General features: G+C 39.3%; 1 protein-coding gene across 2 annotated transcripts in view; it reads left to right on the top strand.

Annotated features, from left to right (window-relative positions):
* Positions 1-19028, top strand: part of SKAP2 (src kinase associated phosphoprotein 2) — a 182127-nt gene that overhangs the window by 117665 nt on the left and 45434 nt on the right. For both annotated transcript variants that reach the window (XM_043589138.1, XM_043589137.1), the window contains exons 7-9: positions 4495-4619; positions 5499-5562; positions 5910-6032. In XM_043589138.1, coding sequence (XP_043445073.1) covers positions 4495-4619; positions 5499-5562; positions 5910-6032 — 312 coding nt within the window. The remainder of the gene's footprint in view (positions 1-4494; positions 4620-5498; positions 5563-5909; positions 6033-19028) is intronic.

The raw sequence follows: 19028 nt of genomic DNA, 5'->3' as shown, positions 1-19028 counted from the left end.
AGATCAGAGCCGCCTGCTTTTTACCTTGAACCTACTGAATTAGAATTGTGTAAAATTAAGTTACTGATTTAATAGATTTTATTATCTAGTTTCTCCTGGCAGACTTCAGTTCTGTAGACATTAAATTTGAACAGCATGATATGGGCAAGGTTAAAGTGTGAAATAGAAGCTGAAGGAAATTTGATAGAGGGACAAATACCTCAAAAATCCTGAAGGCATTAATGTTATAAAAGCTAAATACTCAACTAATACTACTAAATTGTCAAGAAAATGTTACATTATGTTTGAAAGAATTGTTTGAGAAGTCAGGGAAGTATATCTTTCAGAAAGATTTCCATTATAATGACTAACATTTTACAGATGTTTGGCACTTAAAGGAATAAGCTTCTGCTGTTTCGGAATTTCCCATAAATGCAATATTTATTAGTCTTTTGCACTTTTGGGTAAATCAACTTATATGACTTAATTGGCATGTTACTGTTTTTAACACTTCGTCTCAAGTCAAGAAGTGTTCTTGAAACTATCTTAGAAGGCATTGTGGAATTAATCTACGTATATATTATTATGGATTGCCATATAATGCTATGGTTTTCTCCTTTTTCTCTATCTGGAAGAGATGCTAATGTGAAGAGAGAGGAGCAGAGTCTTATCAAAGCCATGCCTACACCCATTTCATATCTTGAGTTTTTTGTCCCACATTGTCTGATTAGAAACATGGCTACTGGGGCGCCTGGGTGGCTCAGTCAGTTAAGTGTCCGACTTCGGCTCAGGTCATGATCTCATGGCTGATGGGTTCAAGCCCCGCATCAGGCTCTGTGCTGACAGCTCAGAGCCTGGAGCCTGCTTTGGATTCTGTATCTCCCTCTCCCTCTCTCTCTATCTCTCTCTGCCCCTTCCCCACTCATACCCTCTCTGTCTCTTAAAAAATAAACATTAAAAAAATTAAAAAAAAAAAAAGAAACATGGCTACTTTATGGTCATGCATGTACAAAAGCTATTGAGAAAGAGAAAGAATTATGAATTTCCCTCCATTCTCTTCAGCCTTTCTGGTTCCATACCTTTACCCTCACTTGCATGCGTATATGATTATTTATTCCCAAATAGTCAACTGTCAGCTGAATAGGTCTAGGTATTGGTTTATTTTTATTATTAGTTTTACTTGGTTAGAAAACACCGCCTTTTGTTTTGTAGTCTTAGTCTTTCTTTGGCTGACTGAGGTTTTCTTTTGTTGTATCTTTGGTTATCGACTCTGTGTTATTTGTTACTCTTCTTCTGGATCACCCATTTTTTCTTACGTTTTATTTTTGTTAGTCTTCCATGTCTGTCATCTTTCTCTTTTGTTTCTCTTCCTCCTTATTTTTTTTCCTACCTATTGGGGTAGAATGTTTGAGGTATATCTGATTTGATTTTTCAACGATGTTCAAAATTTTCAACTTTTTGTCACTTTAATAAATCATTTGTTTTGCTGCTGCATTTTTCATTTCCTTATACGGCATTTTTCCCTTATTTTCTCAGCTCTATTCCAGTTTCTGTCACAGCCATCTCTCTTTTATTTTATATTACATTGTTTCATCTTTCATCTCTCTCAAAATTTTTTTTACTTTATAAAAGATGCAGAATAATTTGAAGTTTATATCTGTTTCTCCTTGTGCACTCTTGCTTTCTATATCTTGAATGCTATGTTATGTTTTTGTAGCACATGGTATTTTTTGGCACCTGTGTTAATTTGTTTGCTTTTCCTCTTTTACTTCTGTCTGGATGTTATATATCCTGTCTCTATAATCTGGGGTGCTTACTTCTATGTTGGATTCATGGCCTTTCTCTGGCTTATCTCACTAGAGAGAGGTTGGTTATGTCTTCCTCTTAGAGTCTAACAGAAGATCTGATACAAAGCCCCATAGCATATTTCTGGGGGTTTGGTCTAAAGTGGATCAGCAAGTCTAAGGAGAGGTCACCTAATCTGGCTGCCTGGTTGTCTTATTTCTAGATAATCTTGCACAAGAAAGTTTCTTGCTCCCTGCAGCTCTTCCTAACTCAGTCTTTATAGTGCTGATTTTACATCTCCAGATGTAAACCATTCCTTACGCATTTCCATCCCAACTGATGTTACATCGCCAAGCATTTCAGACCCAGGTTACAGATAGAAAGCATGGGCTTTAAATGAGATGGACCAAGTGATGAGAGCATTTGAGCCCTTGTACAGCAAGGGAGCCACGTTCTTTCATCTGGTCTTTGAAGTTCCTTTTTTTTTCTTGGAAAGTTTAAAGACCTCTCTCACAATTGCCCTGTGTGGCTTTAATATTTGGCCTCTGACAACTTCCATTTTTTGTAACGAAATCTTTTGTCAGTCTAGTGGATCATTCACAGAGTAATAAATATTCCTGGAGCACTTAAATTTGTATTGTGTGTGTGTGTGTGGGGGGGGTATGTGTTGCACTGGGAAGGCGAGAAAGGTCTAGTAAGGTGTTAACTAAATTTTGTCCCACCATACCTACAATACTCCCTCAGTTGTTTTAAGAGCTCAATATAAATTTTTTCCCTGAATCAATGAATGACTTAGTCTTCTTTAAGGATTTAAGGTTAAGCAACAATGCTTAACCATTTATTATTTTAATAATCTTTCCCCAATATTATTTTTTCAATGAGGTGTTTTGTAAAATATGTCCTGGGAGTACCAGTTTCATAGAATGTTCTATGAAAAAAGGGTTCCATGTACAAATAATTTTGGGAAAGGCCATGTCCTGAATCCCTCTCGTGGAAATGCAAGCATTATGTAAATATATTAAGGGCCTCAAGAAGGCCTGGATTAACAAAACCTGGTTAACTCTTTTTAGCTCAACATTTCCCGAACTTATTTTGTCATAGAAACCTATTAATACCTCATACAACACACTATGAGAAACGCTGCTCTAATTTTTGTTGTTTTTTTCCAGAACATCACAGAGTATATTGTAGGCTTTTTCCACGAGGCAAGCTTCTAATTTTTAGATCATGGAAAGAGATGTAAATTATGACTTAATATGATTAGAATGTCCGGATTTCAGTCAGGAATTTCTAACTCAGATTTTTTTGTCCTCATTTGATGTTTTGAACAAGATATGATCTTCATAACTTTTTAAAAATGTGTGTTACTTCAGGCATTAAATTAGTATATTTAAGAAAAGGAGATAAATATTTTATTGGTGCACAGAGCCAAGAGACCCCTCCACCCCATGATATGGAAGCATTTCTGTATTTCCCCCGAGCTCAGTAAAAGAGACAGTTGCCCTTACTCATGATTTTAATATTGTGTGTTAATCTAGGAAGTAAACATATAGTTGTACAGCTTTTCTATCAAAATGGTATAACTGGGTGAGTCGGAAAGCAGACTAATTTTATTTCGGTTTCATAGTATTCAATCTTTTCTTGTATTCCTACTTTATTTGTCTTTAAAATAATATCTGACTAAAGCTAAAGCTCAAGTTGTCTTTTCTTTTGGATCTTCATCATGCGGGATTCAGATGTGCTTTCCTAGTTTACCATTCACTGACTGGCTAAGAAGCCTACTTTTCTTTGGTTTTGTTTCAGCAACTAATACTTCCGTGCAGGCTTTACGTCCCTCTCCATCCAAATGCTTTGTTTTCCACTCGTAAGTTTTTATAATTAGTAGTTTTGTTTTGCTTTGCCTTTTATTTTATGCTTTTAAATCAATTCTTTTTATGTTTACTTTTTTTATTTTAGAGAGAGACAGTGTGTGAGCAGGGTAGGGGGAGAGGGGAGAGAGAGACAGAGAGACAGAGAGAGAGAGAGACAGAGAATTCCAAGTAGGCTCTGCGCTAAGCGTGGCTAAGCATGGCTTGATCCTGTGACCTGGAATCATGACCTGAGTTGAAATCAAGAGTCGGATGCTCCACAGACTGAGCCACCCAGGTGCTTTGCTTTGCTTTTTAAATTTACGGTTTATAAAATTTCAGTTTGGACCAATTTAGGAGACTTTTTTTGGGAGAAAACCTGTGATTTAGAGCTTTTCAGAGGTGGGATGTTGGAAGGCGGTAATGAGAAGGGATGGTGGTAAAAAAAGCCCAGTGAGTTTTCGACTCCAGGCTTCCCCACTGGCTCATAAATCTGAGAGAGCCATGGATTTGTAGCAGGTTTTTCCAGCAAGTTCTGAGTTCCCGTTTTTGGATTTTCCCTACACGTAAGTATCCTATTTCCATACTTCCTTCTGAATAAGACTGTATAAAAATAAGACTGTATAAGACGTCTGCAGACGTCTTCCTCTCATTCCCTAAGATATCCTTTTTAAACCCAACCATCCCCAATAGTTCTGTAATTTTAGAATTAAAAGTGTTAGCTAGAAATATTATTTTAAACATGAAATACTATGAAAACAATACGAACAAAGCATAACCCCTTCCAAGAATTGACAAAGAAAATCTAAATAAAAGATAATCAACTGGGCATTTATATTCACTGCAGTAAAGGAAAGTCTGACTTTCGTTTTATCTTCAACAGACAAGCAACAGAAAGGTGAATTCGCAATAGACGGCTACAATGTCAGAATGAATAACACTCTCAGGAAGGATGCAAAGAAGGATTGCTGTTTTGAAATCTCTGCTCCTGATAAACGGATCTATCAGGTTGGAGTTTTTGTGTTGTTTTGAAATTAAGTTGATAAAAGGTCCTGATTTCATTTATAAAGACATTAACATTTTGTTAAAACAACCCTCCCTGACATGTTAATAACAATAAAAAATACTGATCTTTATACAGTGAACATTCATATAAGAGGAAGTACATTTTTTTTAAAAAAATTCAGATTCGTTCAAGTGATACCTTCTCGAAAGTGAACAAGCGAATATGTAATTTATCAACTACTTCACATGTTGCATTTTATATCTGTTTTAATAGAACTGTGTGATTACTTAAAAGAATTACATAGCAGAAAGAGTAAAATTATCAAAAGAAAAATATCCGAGCGTTAATGCATACTGTATTGCTTAGGGTTGTGGGAGAAAATGAAGTTAAAGGCACATATCAGCTCTGTGATTCGAGAGCTATCAGCTAGCATCAATATGGAATGTATGTTTAATAAGTTTTAAATATCTGAGATTGCAGTTGAAAGCCAGTTAATTAAGTTGTCAGGTAGTGTGTTGGAATCTGACAAGAACATTTTTAAGAAAAGTGTACCCGGCAGTCTAAAGAAATTCATGGGTGTCTTCTAATTGTCAAGGGCAAATTTTGTTCATCAGTTCTGTCTTTGACATTGATGAAGAGAAGCAGCTTTTTTTCCTGCACAGCTGCCAGCTGCTGATCAGAGTTTCAAATCCATCATCCTCTGCTTCAATTACGTAAATTTGTCAAAATTAACTGTACATTATAAGGAGCATCCTTGCAAGAAAAGTAGTACGAGACATGAAAAGAATTACTAATGGTCTTAAAGAAGTGATAAGAGTGTGACATGCCTTTCATATTTCCACCGTGGGGATTTTTCTTACTCTTGTTTATTTTTTTATCAGTTCACAGCAGCGTCTCCCAAAGATGCTGAGCAGTGGGTACAGCAGCTGAAATTTGTATTACGCGGTAAGAGCAATCAATCGGACTAGTCACGGCAGTCTTTCGATACGGAATAACTGAATGAATTTGGATTTTCAAGTATAAAAGGTCATTGGCTCCTATGAGACGACCGAGGGAACATGATGGTGCACTTCAGAGCTATAAAAGTGTTTCTTCTCTAAGTACCAACTGGCAACTTTGCAATTCACACATTTGTGTAGTGATCATTTTTTTTTTTTAACAATGTTCCAAGTTAAGGATATGGCATATGATAATGTCGTGACTCTGTAGGGCTGCATCAGTTTAGAAAGTAAGGTTTTGAAAACCACGTTTGCGTTCTTAAAAAATTTGCCTGATGAACCACGTTTTTTCAGACATGGGATCTGATGTTATTCCTGAAGACAACGACGAAAGAGGGGAATTGTATGATGACGTGGACCATCCTCTGCCAACCAGCAGCCAGCCACCTGATGATGAAATTTATGAAGAACTTCCAGGTATTTATCGTCCGGTGATTCATTTAAGGATTTTAAGGCTTGTTTCATTTTTTCTCCCTCCCCCCCAATGTCATATATATCATCAGGTTGACAACTGGAGCGGAACATGGTGAGCTATTAAAAACAAGGACAAAGAAAATCCCTCAAAACCCTATTTTATGAAAAGGGTTCTGCTTGAGGTATTTCAAGCGCATGGATGTACACTCATGGAAAGTGAGTGGGATGTTAAAATGAAGCAGAGACAGTCCTAATCTCATGGGACTTTTGGCTCATTAGCATTGTTTACGCGACATAATTTTTTAATTAAAAAATCGACTTGCCTTACAGTTTTTTCCCACCAACTCACACATCGTTTTTTATTTATATATCTTGGAACTTGCATTAACCAGAAGTTCTATGCACACCCCATATGTCAACAACTTCTGCCTCGTATATTTCTCTCTGCTGTGGCGAATTGCACTGTCTTAGAAGAATATTGTCAAACTATCAACAAAAGCCTTTGAGGCTTGAAATTTTCTTGCTTGATATTTTATCATCGATATGGATAGGTTTTCTTTTTCTGCATTTGCAGGCATTGTTGAGTGTTTATATGCCTCGGCATCTCTTACATAACATAAAATTAATTCTCTATTAGCTGTTTGACTTGTAGTGTTGAGGATCAAGCAGGACACAGAAAGATAGGCATCTGGAACTTAGGGTACCTAGAGTGGGAACGCATTCAGGGAATCACTGCATTACTAAAACTAGAGGTTGAAATGAGCTTTTTTCTAGCTATTAAAAAATCAGTAGAGAAGAAAAAGGGATTATGAACAATGTAAGTGAGATTTAACCAACATCTCACGTGGAGAAGTTGTTTTTCTCTGAATCGAATGATTTGACAACGTAGGATAAACCTTTAAAATTGGTTTCAGAAATGCTTAAAATGTTCCAAATTAACGTGCAAATATCATTTTCAGTGAAGTCAGTGGAGCATAGTAATAACTAGCGCATGGACCTTAGAGTCAAAGTTTAAATTTGGGCTGTGCCATTTACTACCTCAGGGACCTTAACCCTTGTCTTCTCCCTCATCTATAATTCTTCATCTTCATCTATAAAATTCCTTTTTTCTTCATCAATAAAATAGGGATAATATCACTGTGAGGGGAGTGAGGTGACTGTGTCTGAAACTCTCAGCACTGTGCTTGAATTATGACAAGCCTGCACAATAAATTGTAACATCATCGTTATCGTTTTCATTATTGTATCCAGTAAATTCTTTTTTTTTAATTTGTTTTTAATGTTTATTTATTTTCGAGACAATGCAAGAGACAGAGTACAATCAGCGGAGGGGCAGACAGAGGGAGACACAGAATCTGAAGCGGGCTCCAGGCTCTGAGCTGTCAGCCCAGAGCCTGATGCGGGGCTCCAACTCACAAACCGTGAGATCATGACCTGAGCCGAAGTCGGACGCTTAACCGACTGAGCCACTCAGGCACCCCTATATCCAGTAAATTCTTACAAGTGCTTATATGAGGATGTAAGAATGGTTTTCTGATCAAGTAAGAATTAATGATTGTAATGGTATTATAAATTCAAGTACTACAGAAACGACTCAAATATGCATCTACATATTGTTTTTTACTGCCCATGGAAGATGATTAGTCTAAAAGCACAAGTTTGTGGGGAATAGTAATCTGGACATTTTTATTATTTTAATGGGGCTATATGTTTATAGCCTTTTCCTTTCTGATTTATCCTAGGGAAATGGCATCTGCCATAGCATTAGTTATCCTCAAGTCAGGAAGAATATTTTCTGGCTGCTTGTTTTTAGTCACACCATATCGTTAATACAGTTATTTGAGTTTGAAAAATGTCCGAAAGAGCTTGTGAGAATGTATACTGATGTAAAATGGAAGCGTGCAGTGCCCTTGAACGTGGTATTACTGTCGTACACATTGTATTCCTTTAAAGCCCTGCAAATGAATGGGTTACGTTACAGCGGTCGGACTGTCTGTTAATTAAGTTCTGTGTTTCTTCAACTTGACCATCCTGTCCCCACCATCCCTCCCCCTCCCCACCTTTCATAACAAAGGTCCAAGGAAGCTCTCCTTTAGGTGGCTTGAAATCTTGAAAGGATGAAAACATCTTGTGTTTTCTCTCACTGCAGATATGCTGCTTCATCCCTTTTTTTTTCTTTTTTTTTTGGCCGAGGGCCACATAATTGTTGGAAATAACCGTTACTCCTTAAGGAGTCTTCCTTCTTGCAGAGGTGCTGGAAGAAATCTAAGCTGCTCTGGGATTCCTTGCCCCTGCCTGGGATCCCAGTTGCCGTACAAAGTGATTGAGCTCCATAGACCCTGCAACAGTGCCCCTGGGAAGGAAGCCGGCGTAGGCGGCTGTGGATCGTCTACTTCTTCTTGCTTCCCCAGTGCACCTGAGAGCCGCTTCAACATCTGCACGGCACAGGCTTGTCCAGTTGGAGCCAGCCGCTGCAGAGGGGATTTTTCTTAGCGAAAGTCCTCAAGTCGTCTCTCCGAGTGTGAGGGTTTTTTTTTTGTTGTTTGGTTTTGTTTCTTGGACTAAAACTTGAAAGTCACTTTTCTTTCTTAAAAAAAAGGATGTCCCATTCAGGATAAACATTGAGGTAGTTGCCTTCCCCTCTGTGAAATACGAATATAATTTGGAGAGGAGGTGAGAACAGGGGAGGGGCAGTGAACGCACTCGCAAACTGTGGGTATTTTTCCGGTTCTGGACCCAAAACTACGTCTCTCTGAAGTCTGACTGGTTAAATTCCAAGAATTAATTCCTGCTACCATTTCAACGCACTTTTCTATTACATATGGTTGAAAACCAATCCCCTTAGTTGAAAGATGAGGCGTACACATATGAAGAAAAATCGAAGTTTTCAGTGTGCTACTGTAAATCACAAGGTTCTTTTTCTGAGAAAGTAGAGCTCTCACTCTAAAAAATATATTTTTTAAATGTAAGTAAACCTGTCGTGTTTCAGTCTTAATGATAAGAAGAAAACATTGTTTAAAAAATCGCATTGCAAAATATCCCTTGAAAAAAATGTTTGGTTCTGTGGGACTGTAAATAGTTGCCTTGTAATTGTTTTTCAGTGAGAATCTTCTAACTTTATTACAGGAGCTTCTCTTTCATTTCTTGTTCATTAATTTTTAAGTAACTTCACAAAAGAATAAGAATAAATTTGTAAGATTTCTTGGTGTTTAGGGGATTTATGCATATGCAACTCTTCTGCAAGAGTTGAAAGTGCCATTTCTGCGGAGTGGTAAAGCCATCTGGCTTTTCGTCACATACACTAATGGCTTCAACATCTCTTATGGCTTAGGACGCCTTAGCCTAGGTCAGTCAGGTTTGCTTACATTGTGGTATTACTATAGCATATTTGTGTTTGCACAGCTAATACATTGATCAAAGCGTGTTTACTGTTTCATAACACGGTAAGGAGTTCATTTGGCTTAGAACAGATTTCAGAAGTCAGTGCTCATTGCTTTCATTAGAAATACAGAAGAATCGTTTTTATTTGATTTTTGAATCTTCAAAGAGGAAACAGGGCTTGAGAAATTGCTGCAGAGATCGTCACAGCTTGCCTTTCTCTTCTAGTTACCATGTCACTTGATTTTTTCCCCCCTTTAATGTCAGGAAATTGTGTAGCGACAACAATTAAGACTTTCTAAAGATAGAGACTGAATAGAAGAATCAGCCCAATAACAAGAACGGTAACCGCCCATTAGCCTATTAAATCTATAGCTCTACAGCTACAGGGGAGTTGCCTTTGAAATTCTTCTGGCAAGTGGACTGGGAAGAGACAGGGCAACATAAAACAGGAAGACGAATTTCTAATTCCATTAACCTATTTTTTAAGTGTTAATTCATTTTTTTTTTTTTTTTGTAATGACAGATTGAACTATTCTGAGCCAGAAGCAAAGGATATTTTTATCCTTTGGTCATTCAAATACATTTAAAATGTATCCATTCCAGTGTCTGTATCTAAAATGGAATATAAAGTAAAATGCAGCTATAGATACATATTTTTCAAACTATTACGGATACATAAAAAAGAACAGTGTTTGGTTACTTAAATCTGAAGCAGTTTCTGGCAAGTAGACACGAATGACATTAATCAGTAAGTGGTCCCAACCCCCGCCCAAGATACATTTTAGCTTTGCTTTCCTGCTGAATCCTTATCACTCCTATTACAAAGTTAATATCAAGAATATAGGGGAGTCTGGAGTCTCTGATATTAACATCACTGTAAGGGAGAACATCTATAAGTTAGGGTCACTGCACACTTTCAATTGTTTATGTTTTGGTCTTTGCTGAATATAGATGTGACTTTCGTGTTGTTTATGTTGCCTGTTTCATGATATGGCATGAAGCTGTGGAATAAATACAGTTGTGACTATCACGTAGCTTTTTCTCCACCTTGCTGTTGGCATTGCAGCACATCTCAAAACCCAGAATACCTGCAAAGCATAAATGTCTACTGGTAGAAAGATAAACTAACCCATTTTTGCAACTGGGAGCTCCATCAGTGGTCCTCAGCCACCAGAAGTTTTGGCCCTCCGGGTACCTATAATGATTTCGGAGGCATTTTTGGTTGCCGCAGCTGGTGTGTGTGTGTGTGTGTGTGTGTGTGTGTGTGTGTGTTACAAACATCGAGTGGGGAGAGGACAGGGTTGCTGCTAATGTGCAGGGTGCAGGGCAGCCGCCACAACAGAGAATTATCTGGCCCGAAATGTCAATAGTGTTGAGGTTCAAAAACCCCCAGCCACACGCATGTAATAGAAAGCTTTCGGTTTATTGCCTTCTTATCTGTATCTCTCGAGTGATAGAAACCCATACCCATGCTCCGTGTAGGAGTTTGTTTTTATGGCCACAACATGGGCCATAAACATATACGTAAACATATACATAAACATACATGTTTTCTTACGTATAGAAGACTAGGATTACATACAGCGGTTCTGGGTTACAGAGGACAAAATGGACTCGTCTGTCACTCTTTCCTTCAAGGGATTGAACTTCTGTCAGTCTTAGCATAATGAGAAAACCGTGAAAGATGACAAAGGAGGGAAGCCTTTCCTCTATTTTCGTGAGCATAATCTGTGAAGGAAGAGTCTTTTTTTTCGATACTGCATATGTGTCTCTCTCATACAGATACTTGGCTTATAATACTCTGATAAGGCTGCTCTTTTGCAGCTGAAATGAGACCAGTGGGTGAGGATTGGGTCTTCTGAAAGGGAGTCAGGCCTCCTGGGAGAATGCAGGGCCGAGCAATTCCAGGGCCGCCTGAAGTTTGGCTCCTGTGGGACTTCTCTCCCTTCTCCCTTCTTGGGCCTGGACTTTGCAGAGGTTCATGGGCTCGAGATGGCGGGAAGACAGTTTGTGTCCCTGGAGGTGGGCAAGGAGGCAGTGAGGCAGCCCCATGAGGGATAGTGAGAACGGGCTCACGTGAGTGTGCTTCACAACAAGCCACACCAGGTGCTTCTTCCTTATTCTCTCTTCATCTCCTTTTTGCTACTGCCGACTTTTAGCTTCTAAATATTGATTTTCCAACAACGCATGCTCACTGGGAAAACCTTAAACATGGCTGATGTGCACAAGACAAACCCTCTGCCCGACGTAAACATTAATGGTTTGATATGCATCTTTTGTCTTTTCTTTCCCATTTACAAACATACAGATGCATATACAGATCTTTGTAAAATAAGATCCTTTACGGGCGCCTGGGTGGCTCAGTCGGTTGAGCATCTAACTTCGGCTCAGGTCATGATCTCACGGTTTGTGGGTTTGAGCCCCGCGTCGGGCTCTGAGCTGACAGCTCAGAACCCAGAGCCTGCTTCAGATTCTCTGCCTCTCTGTCTCTCTGTCTCTCTCTGCCTCTCCTGCTCACACTCTGGCTCTCTCTCTCTCTCAAAAATAAACATTACAAAAATAAAATAAGATCGTTTATTTCATTTCCTTTTTTTGACTTTATTTCCTTTCATTTTCCTTCCTACTATTATTTTCTTCCTTTTCTCCTTCGTTTTTCCCCCTCCCTTCCCTTTTCTATTTCCATCCTTTGTTTTCTTCCTTGCTTTCATTTCTTTTTTTTTTTTTTAATTTTTTTTTCAACGTTTATTTATTTTTGGGACAGAGAGAGACAGAGCATGAATGGGCGAGGGGCAGAGAGAGAGGGAGACACAGAATCGGAAACAGGCTCCAGGCTCTGAGCCATCAGCCCAGAGCCCGACGCGGGGCTCGAACTCACGGACCGCGAGATCGTGACCTGGCTGAAGTCGGACGCTTAACCGACTGCGCCACCCAGGCGCCCCATTGGAAACATCTTTGGGAAACTCTCATTTCTTTCCTTCCATAAATATCTTGAGCACCAGACACTGTATACAGGTTCTAGGAACCCCCCTGTCATTCCTACATGGGTCCTAAAGGGGTGCAGCTATGCTTTCCCTTTCTGGCCCGAGCCTTGACTCACTATTGCACCCTCAGTTCCCTGTGTTTACTTATGTCTTATGTATATACGCTCTTTTCATGTCTCATGAGTTTGTTGTACTGGCTTTTCTGATACAGGAATCCTGTCTTCCAGGGTATAGTTTCAGAACTATTGTGACACCTTCTCTCAGACCGTCCTGCTCCTCCCCTCTTCCTCTCCAGCTGCCCTTTATCTTCTGGCTCTGCCCCCCTGCCCTGCACACACAGAATACCTTTCCCTATATCTGTGACCAGTTAATTTGCTGTTATCGAGAGCAAGGACTTTGAAGGCAAACCTACATTTGAATCCCGGTTCCGCCCCTGCCTGGGTACGTTAGCCAAAAGGCAAGCAGACACAGGAGAAGTGGCAATGCAAGAAACAAGAACATAGACATGGGCAACATGTGTCAGTAACTTTAACTACAGATTACTCTTAAACGAGCTTTTTTTTTTTTTCTTAATTTAATTTAAGAAGTAAGACTAAATTTAGCTCACAGTTAAAAAAATTTATCTGGGACGAGGCGCCTGGGTGGCTCAGTCGGTTAAGCTTCGATTCTTGATTTCAGTTCAGTCGTGATCTCACGGTTCATGAATTGGAGCCCTGCATAGGGCTCTGTGTTGACTGTGCAGAGCTTGCTTGAGATTCTCTCTCTCCCCACTCTCTCTCTCTGCCCCTCATCTCTGCCCTCTTCTCCCAATATAAATAAATAAACATTAAAAAAAAATTGACCTGGGGCAAGTGGGAGATGTGAGACAGTGAAAGCATGCTAAGTGTTGTGCAGGAGGAGAGAAGAGAAAAACACTGAGTAACCGTAGTCTTTGTTAGGAAATGCATGTTAAAATTTCCAAGTAAGTTCTAAAGAAATAGGAATGCAATCTTGGGATTCCCAAAGCAGCAGAGGGGAAATAAAAGATGATCACAGGAAAAAAAAAAAAATTTCAAATCCAAAAGAAGGCAGGAGAAAGAAAGAAAGAGCAAAGAGAAAAGATGGTAAAAATAAGCCCAAATTTTAAAAGTAATTACAATAAATAGAACTTGATTAACTCAATCTAATAAAGGACAAATTATCACATTGGATTTTTTTTTTTGATCTAGCAATTTACAGGAGCTATTTCTGAAATGAAACCACATAGAAATTTTCCAAGTAAGAGAATGGAAATAAATAAACCAGGCAGTCATATTCAAACAAAGCTACTATCCACATTAAACACTAGACAGTGTAAAATTTAGGGCATAAAGCATTAATAGGACTGGAGAAGGACCCTACATAATAATGGTAAAAATAAGATAAAGCTTAAATGCACGTAACTGCATAACCAAAAACTTAGAAGATAAATTTGGCAAATCTTCAATTATAGTGGGAGATTTTTACATACCACTTTCAGAAACTGGTAGGCCAAGGAGGCAGAATATTACTAACCGTATGAAAGATCTAAACCAAAAAAGATTGATGAACAATCTAGTCTATCCAAAAAGATATTTAGTACACATAGAATAGTTATGGAGATTGACCATGTGAGTTCACAATAAAAATCTCAACAAGTTTCTATGAATCTATATCATACAGACTGTGTTCTTTAACTGCAATGAAACTTAATTAGAAACCAACACTAAGAAGGTAGTTGAAAATACCCACGCCCCTGTGTTCGGGGGCTGAAAAACAAACTTCTGAATAGCCTACGAGTCAGTGGAAATCACAGAATATGTAGTTGTGAGAGACAATGCAAATAGTACAAATAAAAACTCGTGACATGGGCCTTAAAAACTCTATTTAGAGGGATATGGTGGTGAGTAAAACACATGAGAAAATCAATTCCTAATGAGCTGGAGCTGAGAGAACTATAAAAAAAGATGAAAAAAGGCTGTAAAATAAATGCAGCGATTAAAGAGACAAAAGAAGGAATAAAAACTCTAATAAGTGAAAAGGACGCTATGAAAAAAGATCAGATTTCTCTTTCAAAGAACCAAATAGACTCATTGTAAATTATTGGTGGTCTGGATTATTTAGCCACCAAATCGTAAATTTTTAGACTCACATATTTATGTTTACATTGCCTAGGGAACCATTAGAATAATTATTAGAACACACTATTCTAATAATATAATCATTAGGAGAATCAGAATGTTTAAAATTTTGAACCAGAAGATAAGCAAATGTCAGCCACTCTAATCAGACCAAAATGTTGGCATTTATAAAACAAGAAGAAAAATTACACTCATGAGCCTGGGCCATTAAGATTTTTCTGTGAATCTTAGATGAAGAACTCTAAATCTGTGCCAGAAGGGGAAATATTCACATTGTAAGCTTTATATCTATACATAACTGAGCACTCTATTTTTAGCATCAAGAAATCTCAAGGGTTAGCTTCAAGGTACAGCTTCTAATCACCTTCGTATCACCTTTTTTTTTTTTTCCTAATGTTTTACTTATTTTTAAGACAGAGACAGAGCATGAGTGGGGATGGGGCAGAGAGAGAGGGAGACACAGAATCTGAAGCAGGAACCAGGCTCCGAGATGTCAGCACAGAGTCCGATGCGGGGCTTGAACTCACGAACTGTGAGATCATGACCTGATCCGAAGTCAGACGCTCAACCAACTGAGCCCCCTGGGCACCCCTCATATCACCCTTTTTTTTTTTTTTTAAATTTTTTTTTTCAACGTTTATTTATTTTGGGACAGAGAGAGACAGAGCATGAACGGGGGAGGGGCAGAGAGAGAGGGAGACACAGAATCGGAAACAGGCTCCAGGCTCCGAGCCATCAGCCCAGAGCCTGATGCGGGGCTCGAACTCACGGACCGCGAGATCGTGACCTGGCTGAAGTCGGACGCTTAACCGACTGCGCCACCCAGGCGCCCCATCGTATCACCCTTTTTAACTGTAGTCTTCATTCTGCAGATACGAGTCACTTTCCAAGTAGAATATACACAGATCAGAGCCTGCTTTTGTTTTTCATTCCTCCATGTTTTCAGAAGATAGAATATGATAAAGTTTATAGTAGCTTTACAAAAACTTATTTGCTTCTTTAGGCCCCAGGGGGAAAAAAATACACACACATCCATATACCTGCATGAACACACACGTCTATAGAGACAGACACAGCAAGAGAGCATCAGGCTTCGCTATTTTTGCAGATAGGTCAGCTGGGAATATCAACTTCCTAAGAGTACTCAGCTGCTTACTTTAAAGCAGTGATGAATAAGAATGGACAAGTTCAACAAAATGTCAGTGATAAATATAAGCACTCTTCGTATCTGGCCTCAGCACGTGCTGCAGTGGAGTAAATGCAAGCCTTCAAACAAAGTGGGGGAAAAAAATCCAGTCTTAAGCTCAAGTGAAATTTTGCTTTGATTTTGTTTCAAACAAGACTTTCTTTTATAGATTTGTCCCCCTTTATTAGAACTGATTTGGAATTTTTACAAAGAAGTAACAACTTCTTGTACCTGTGTCTCTGTTAGCCCCTTGATTTCTTAATGCAGGAGCTGAGATGGGGCAGATAATTTTTCTCATAGACAAATAAGGAAATTTAGATGCAGAGTGGCATGAGGAGGTCTCTTTGGAACAAGATCCCAAACTTCCTGGCTCCTTGTCCGGGCTGTTTTCCGTATTCCTGATCCTGGTGCAAGGAGATACAACCTAACTCCATTTCTCTTTAGCATAAAAATTCATGGGAGAGCCATTGTATCCTCACCTGCTCACCCTTTCATCCCTGGCAATTTGATTTTGTATTCTTTTTTATTATTATTATAAAGAGAGAGAGAAAGAGCATGCATGCTGGGGGGAGGGTCAGAGGAAGAGAGAGAGAGGGAGAGAGGAAGGGAGAATATCTTAAGCAGCGTCCAGACCCAGTGCAGAGCCAGACCTGGGGCTTGATCCCACACCGCTGGGACTCTGACCTGAGCCGAAATCAAGAGTTGGATGCTCCACTGACTGAGCCACCCAGGCGCCCCATGATTTTGTATTATCCCTTAACTAAAACAGCTTCCTTAAAGTCACCAGCACTCTCTCAGTCATCAGTTTCTGTCCTCAAATTCACCTCCAGAAATTTTATTTTGCTGACCACCCCTTTCTTCTTGAAATTCTCTCCTCTTTTGGCTTTTGCCATCTTGTTTTCCTGTTATATGTAATATTTATACCTAAGCATCTCAGCACTGTTTTAGATTTCCTCATTTCCTGATGTTTACTGATTGTTTTTCTGTTTATCCATTATTTCTTTAACAGTGAAGCTTTTTGCTTGTACTTTGTCTTCTCATTATACATTCTTAATATTATGCATCCAATTAATGGATTCAACAAATATTTATTGAAAGCCCATTACATACCAGGTTCTATTCTAGCTGTGGGGGGTTTCGGCATAAAAAAGGCAGACGTTGTCTCTATTAAGATAATTATGGTTTATAGCAAGTGCTATAAAGATCAGAAGATGATATGGGAGGAGTAACTGTTTTATAGTCTGTGGTCAAGGAAGGGGTGGCATTTAGGGGCACCTGGGTGACTCAGTCAGTTGAGCGCCCAACTCTTGGTTTCGGCTCAGATCATGATCTCACGGTTCAATGGGTTCGAGCCCCACCTCAGGCTCCGTGCTGTCAGCGGAGCCTGCTTGCGATTCTCTCTCTCTCTCTCTCTCTCTCTCTCTCTCTGTCCCTCCCACTCATGCATGCCGTCAAAAATAAATAAATGTAAAAAAAAAAAAAAAAAGAAGACGTGGCATTTAAACGAGCTTCTTGGATAAAACTGGTAAATGCAGAAAGTCAAACGAAGCACTTTCTAGGCACAGGGAACATCAATGCAAAGGCCCTGAGGCTAGAGAATGCTGAGGTGTTCAAGAACCACTGGTAGCCCCTCAGAGGTTAGAATGGGATTGAAGAGGTAGGCAAAGGAAATCATCTAGACTAACATCTAAACATTTAGAGCCAAACAAAATGTCTTCACTGAGTAGCTAGTTCATCAAATGATTTAAAAGGTGATATGATAATTATAACAGTAGAAGTTAACTCTTAGTGTGTTCCAGGTACTTTCCTAAGTATTTTCTCATTTACTAAGTATCAATATTTTATGGCCTAGGTATTATTACTACCTCTATTTTATAGGTAGGGAAACCAAGTGGTGGAATTAGGACTTGAGCCTAGGCATTCTGACTCTTAGCCAATACCTATACCGCCTCTCAGCAGAAACTTGTGAGAATCGCTTTGTCCTTAGCTATCAAGTAAGCACTTACTGGCACACGTGTACCAAAGACACCAGAAAGGGTAATGGACCAATCAAATTTTATCTTCACGTCTGACCTCTCCTTTGAGCTTTGGCCTCATATTTCAAGTGACTTGTGGCCATCATGTCAAACTCCTATCTAAGATCAAATCCATCATCTGCCTTATGGCTCTTTATCCTTTCTTTTCTATTTCTATTAATAGCATTAATAGTCATGCAGGTTTTAAAAAATAAAACTCAAAACCATCCTTGATTTGTTCCTTGATCCCTACTCCCCGGATCCAGTCAGTTGCCAGTTGCTACTGATTCTGCCTCCAAAGCATCATTCATCATCTCCAGTGCTCCGCTCACTCAGGCTTCAACAGTTCCTCAACCTGAGTCATTATCAGAGCTCCTAAGTGCTCTCCCCACTTCCCCTGTGTCTGTCTGTCTCACCAACCAATTTGATAATCTGTTCTATGCACTGCCAACAGATTGATCTTCCTCAAACATGACATGGTCACAGTTACCCTTGCTCAGTAGCCTTTGTGGGTCTTCACAGCTTAGGGGATCGAGGCCAAGCTCACTGGCCCTTCCATGATGTGACTTAACATCCACCTTTCCACTCCCATTCCCACTTCTCAGACCCTTTATCCAGCAGAATGAACTCTTACCCACTCTTTATTCCCGCCCCATGCTTCATCTCAGTACCTTCGTCCCCTATATAGCACTGGGTGCCTTGTCTTAAATCAATATGTTGAATTAATGAAGGACTTAAAAGACAAAAATTCACTCACATAGCATAAGATAACACTTTTGGTTGATTTTTTTTCCATCCACCCAGTCCACAATCAAATCTATCATATTTTCTTTTTTTTTTTTTTCAACGTTTTTTATTTATTTTGGGACAGAGAGAGACAGAGCATGAATGGGGGAGGGGCAGAGAGAGAGGGAGACACAGAATCGGAAACAGGCTCCAGGCTCCGAGCCATCAGCCCAGAGCCTGACGCGGGGCTCGAACTCACGGACCACGAGATCGTGACCTGGCTGAAGTTGGACGCTTAACCGACTGCGCCACCCAGGCGCCCCATCATATTTTCTAATATAGTCTCATTAGCCCCAAGATATAGAGTGGATGCCCATTAGAAACGAGTAAAAGGCCCTTGAAAATTCTCTATATTTAGGGGGCACAGTGCAGTATCTTAAGGCATAGAATGGTATAATACTACACACAGCATAGTATTATGATACGGTACTAAATACATTTTTACCGTGTCCTCTACCGTCCTGGGCATCGACACTTTTATCAGGAATGTCTTAGCTGATGTTAGGAGACGG

The sequence above is a fragment of the Prionailurus bengalensis genome, chromosome A2, assembly GCF_016509475.1.
Source record: "Prionailurus bengalensis isolate Pbe53 chromosome A2, Fcat_Pben_1.1_paternal_pri, whole genome shotgun sequence".
In the NCBI taxonomy this organism is placed as follows: Eukaryota; Metazoa; Chordata; class Mammalia; order Carnivora; family Felidae; genus Prionailurus; species Prionailurus bengalensis.
The sequence above is the reverse complement of the archived record's forward strand: the minus strand, read 5'-3'. Positions and strand labels throughout refer to the sequence as shown.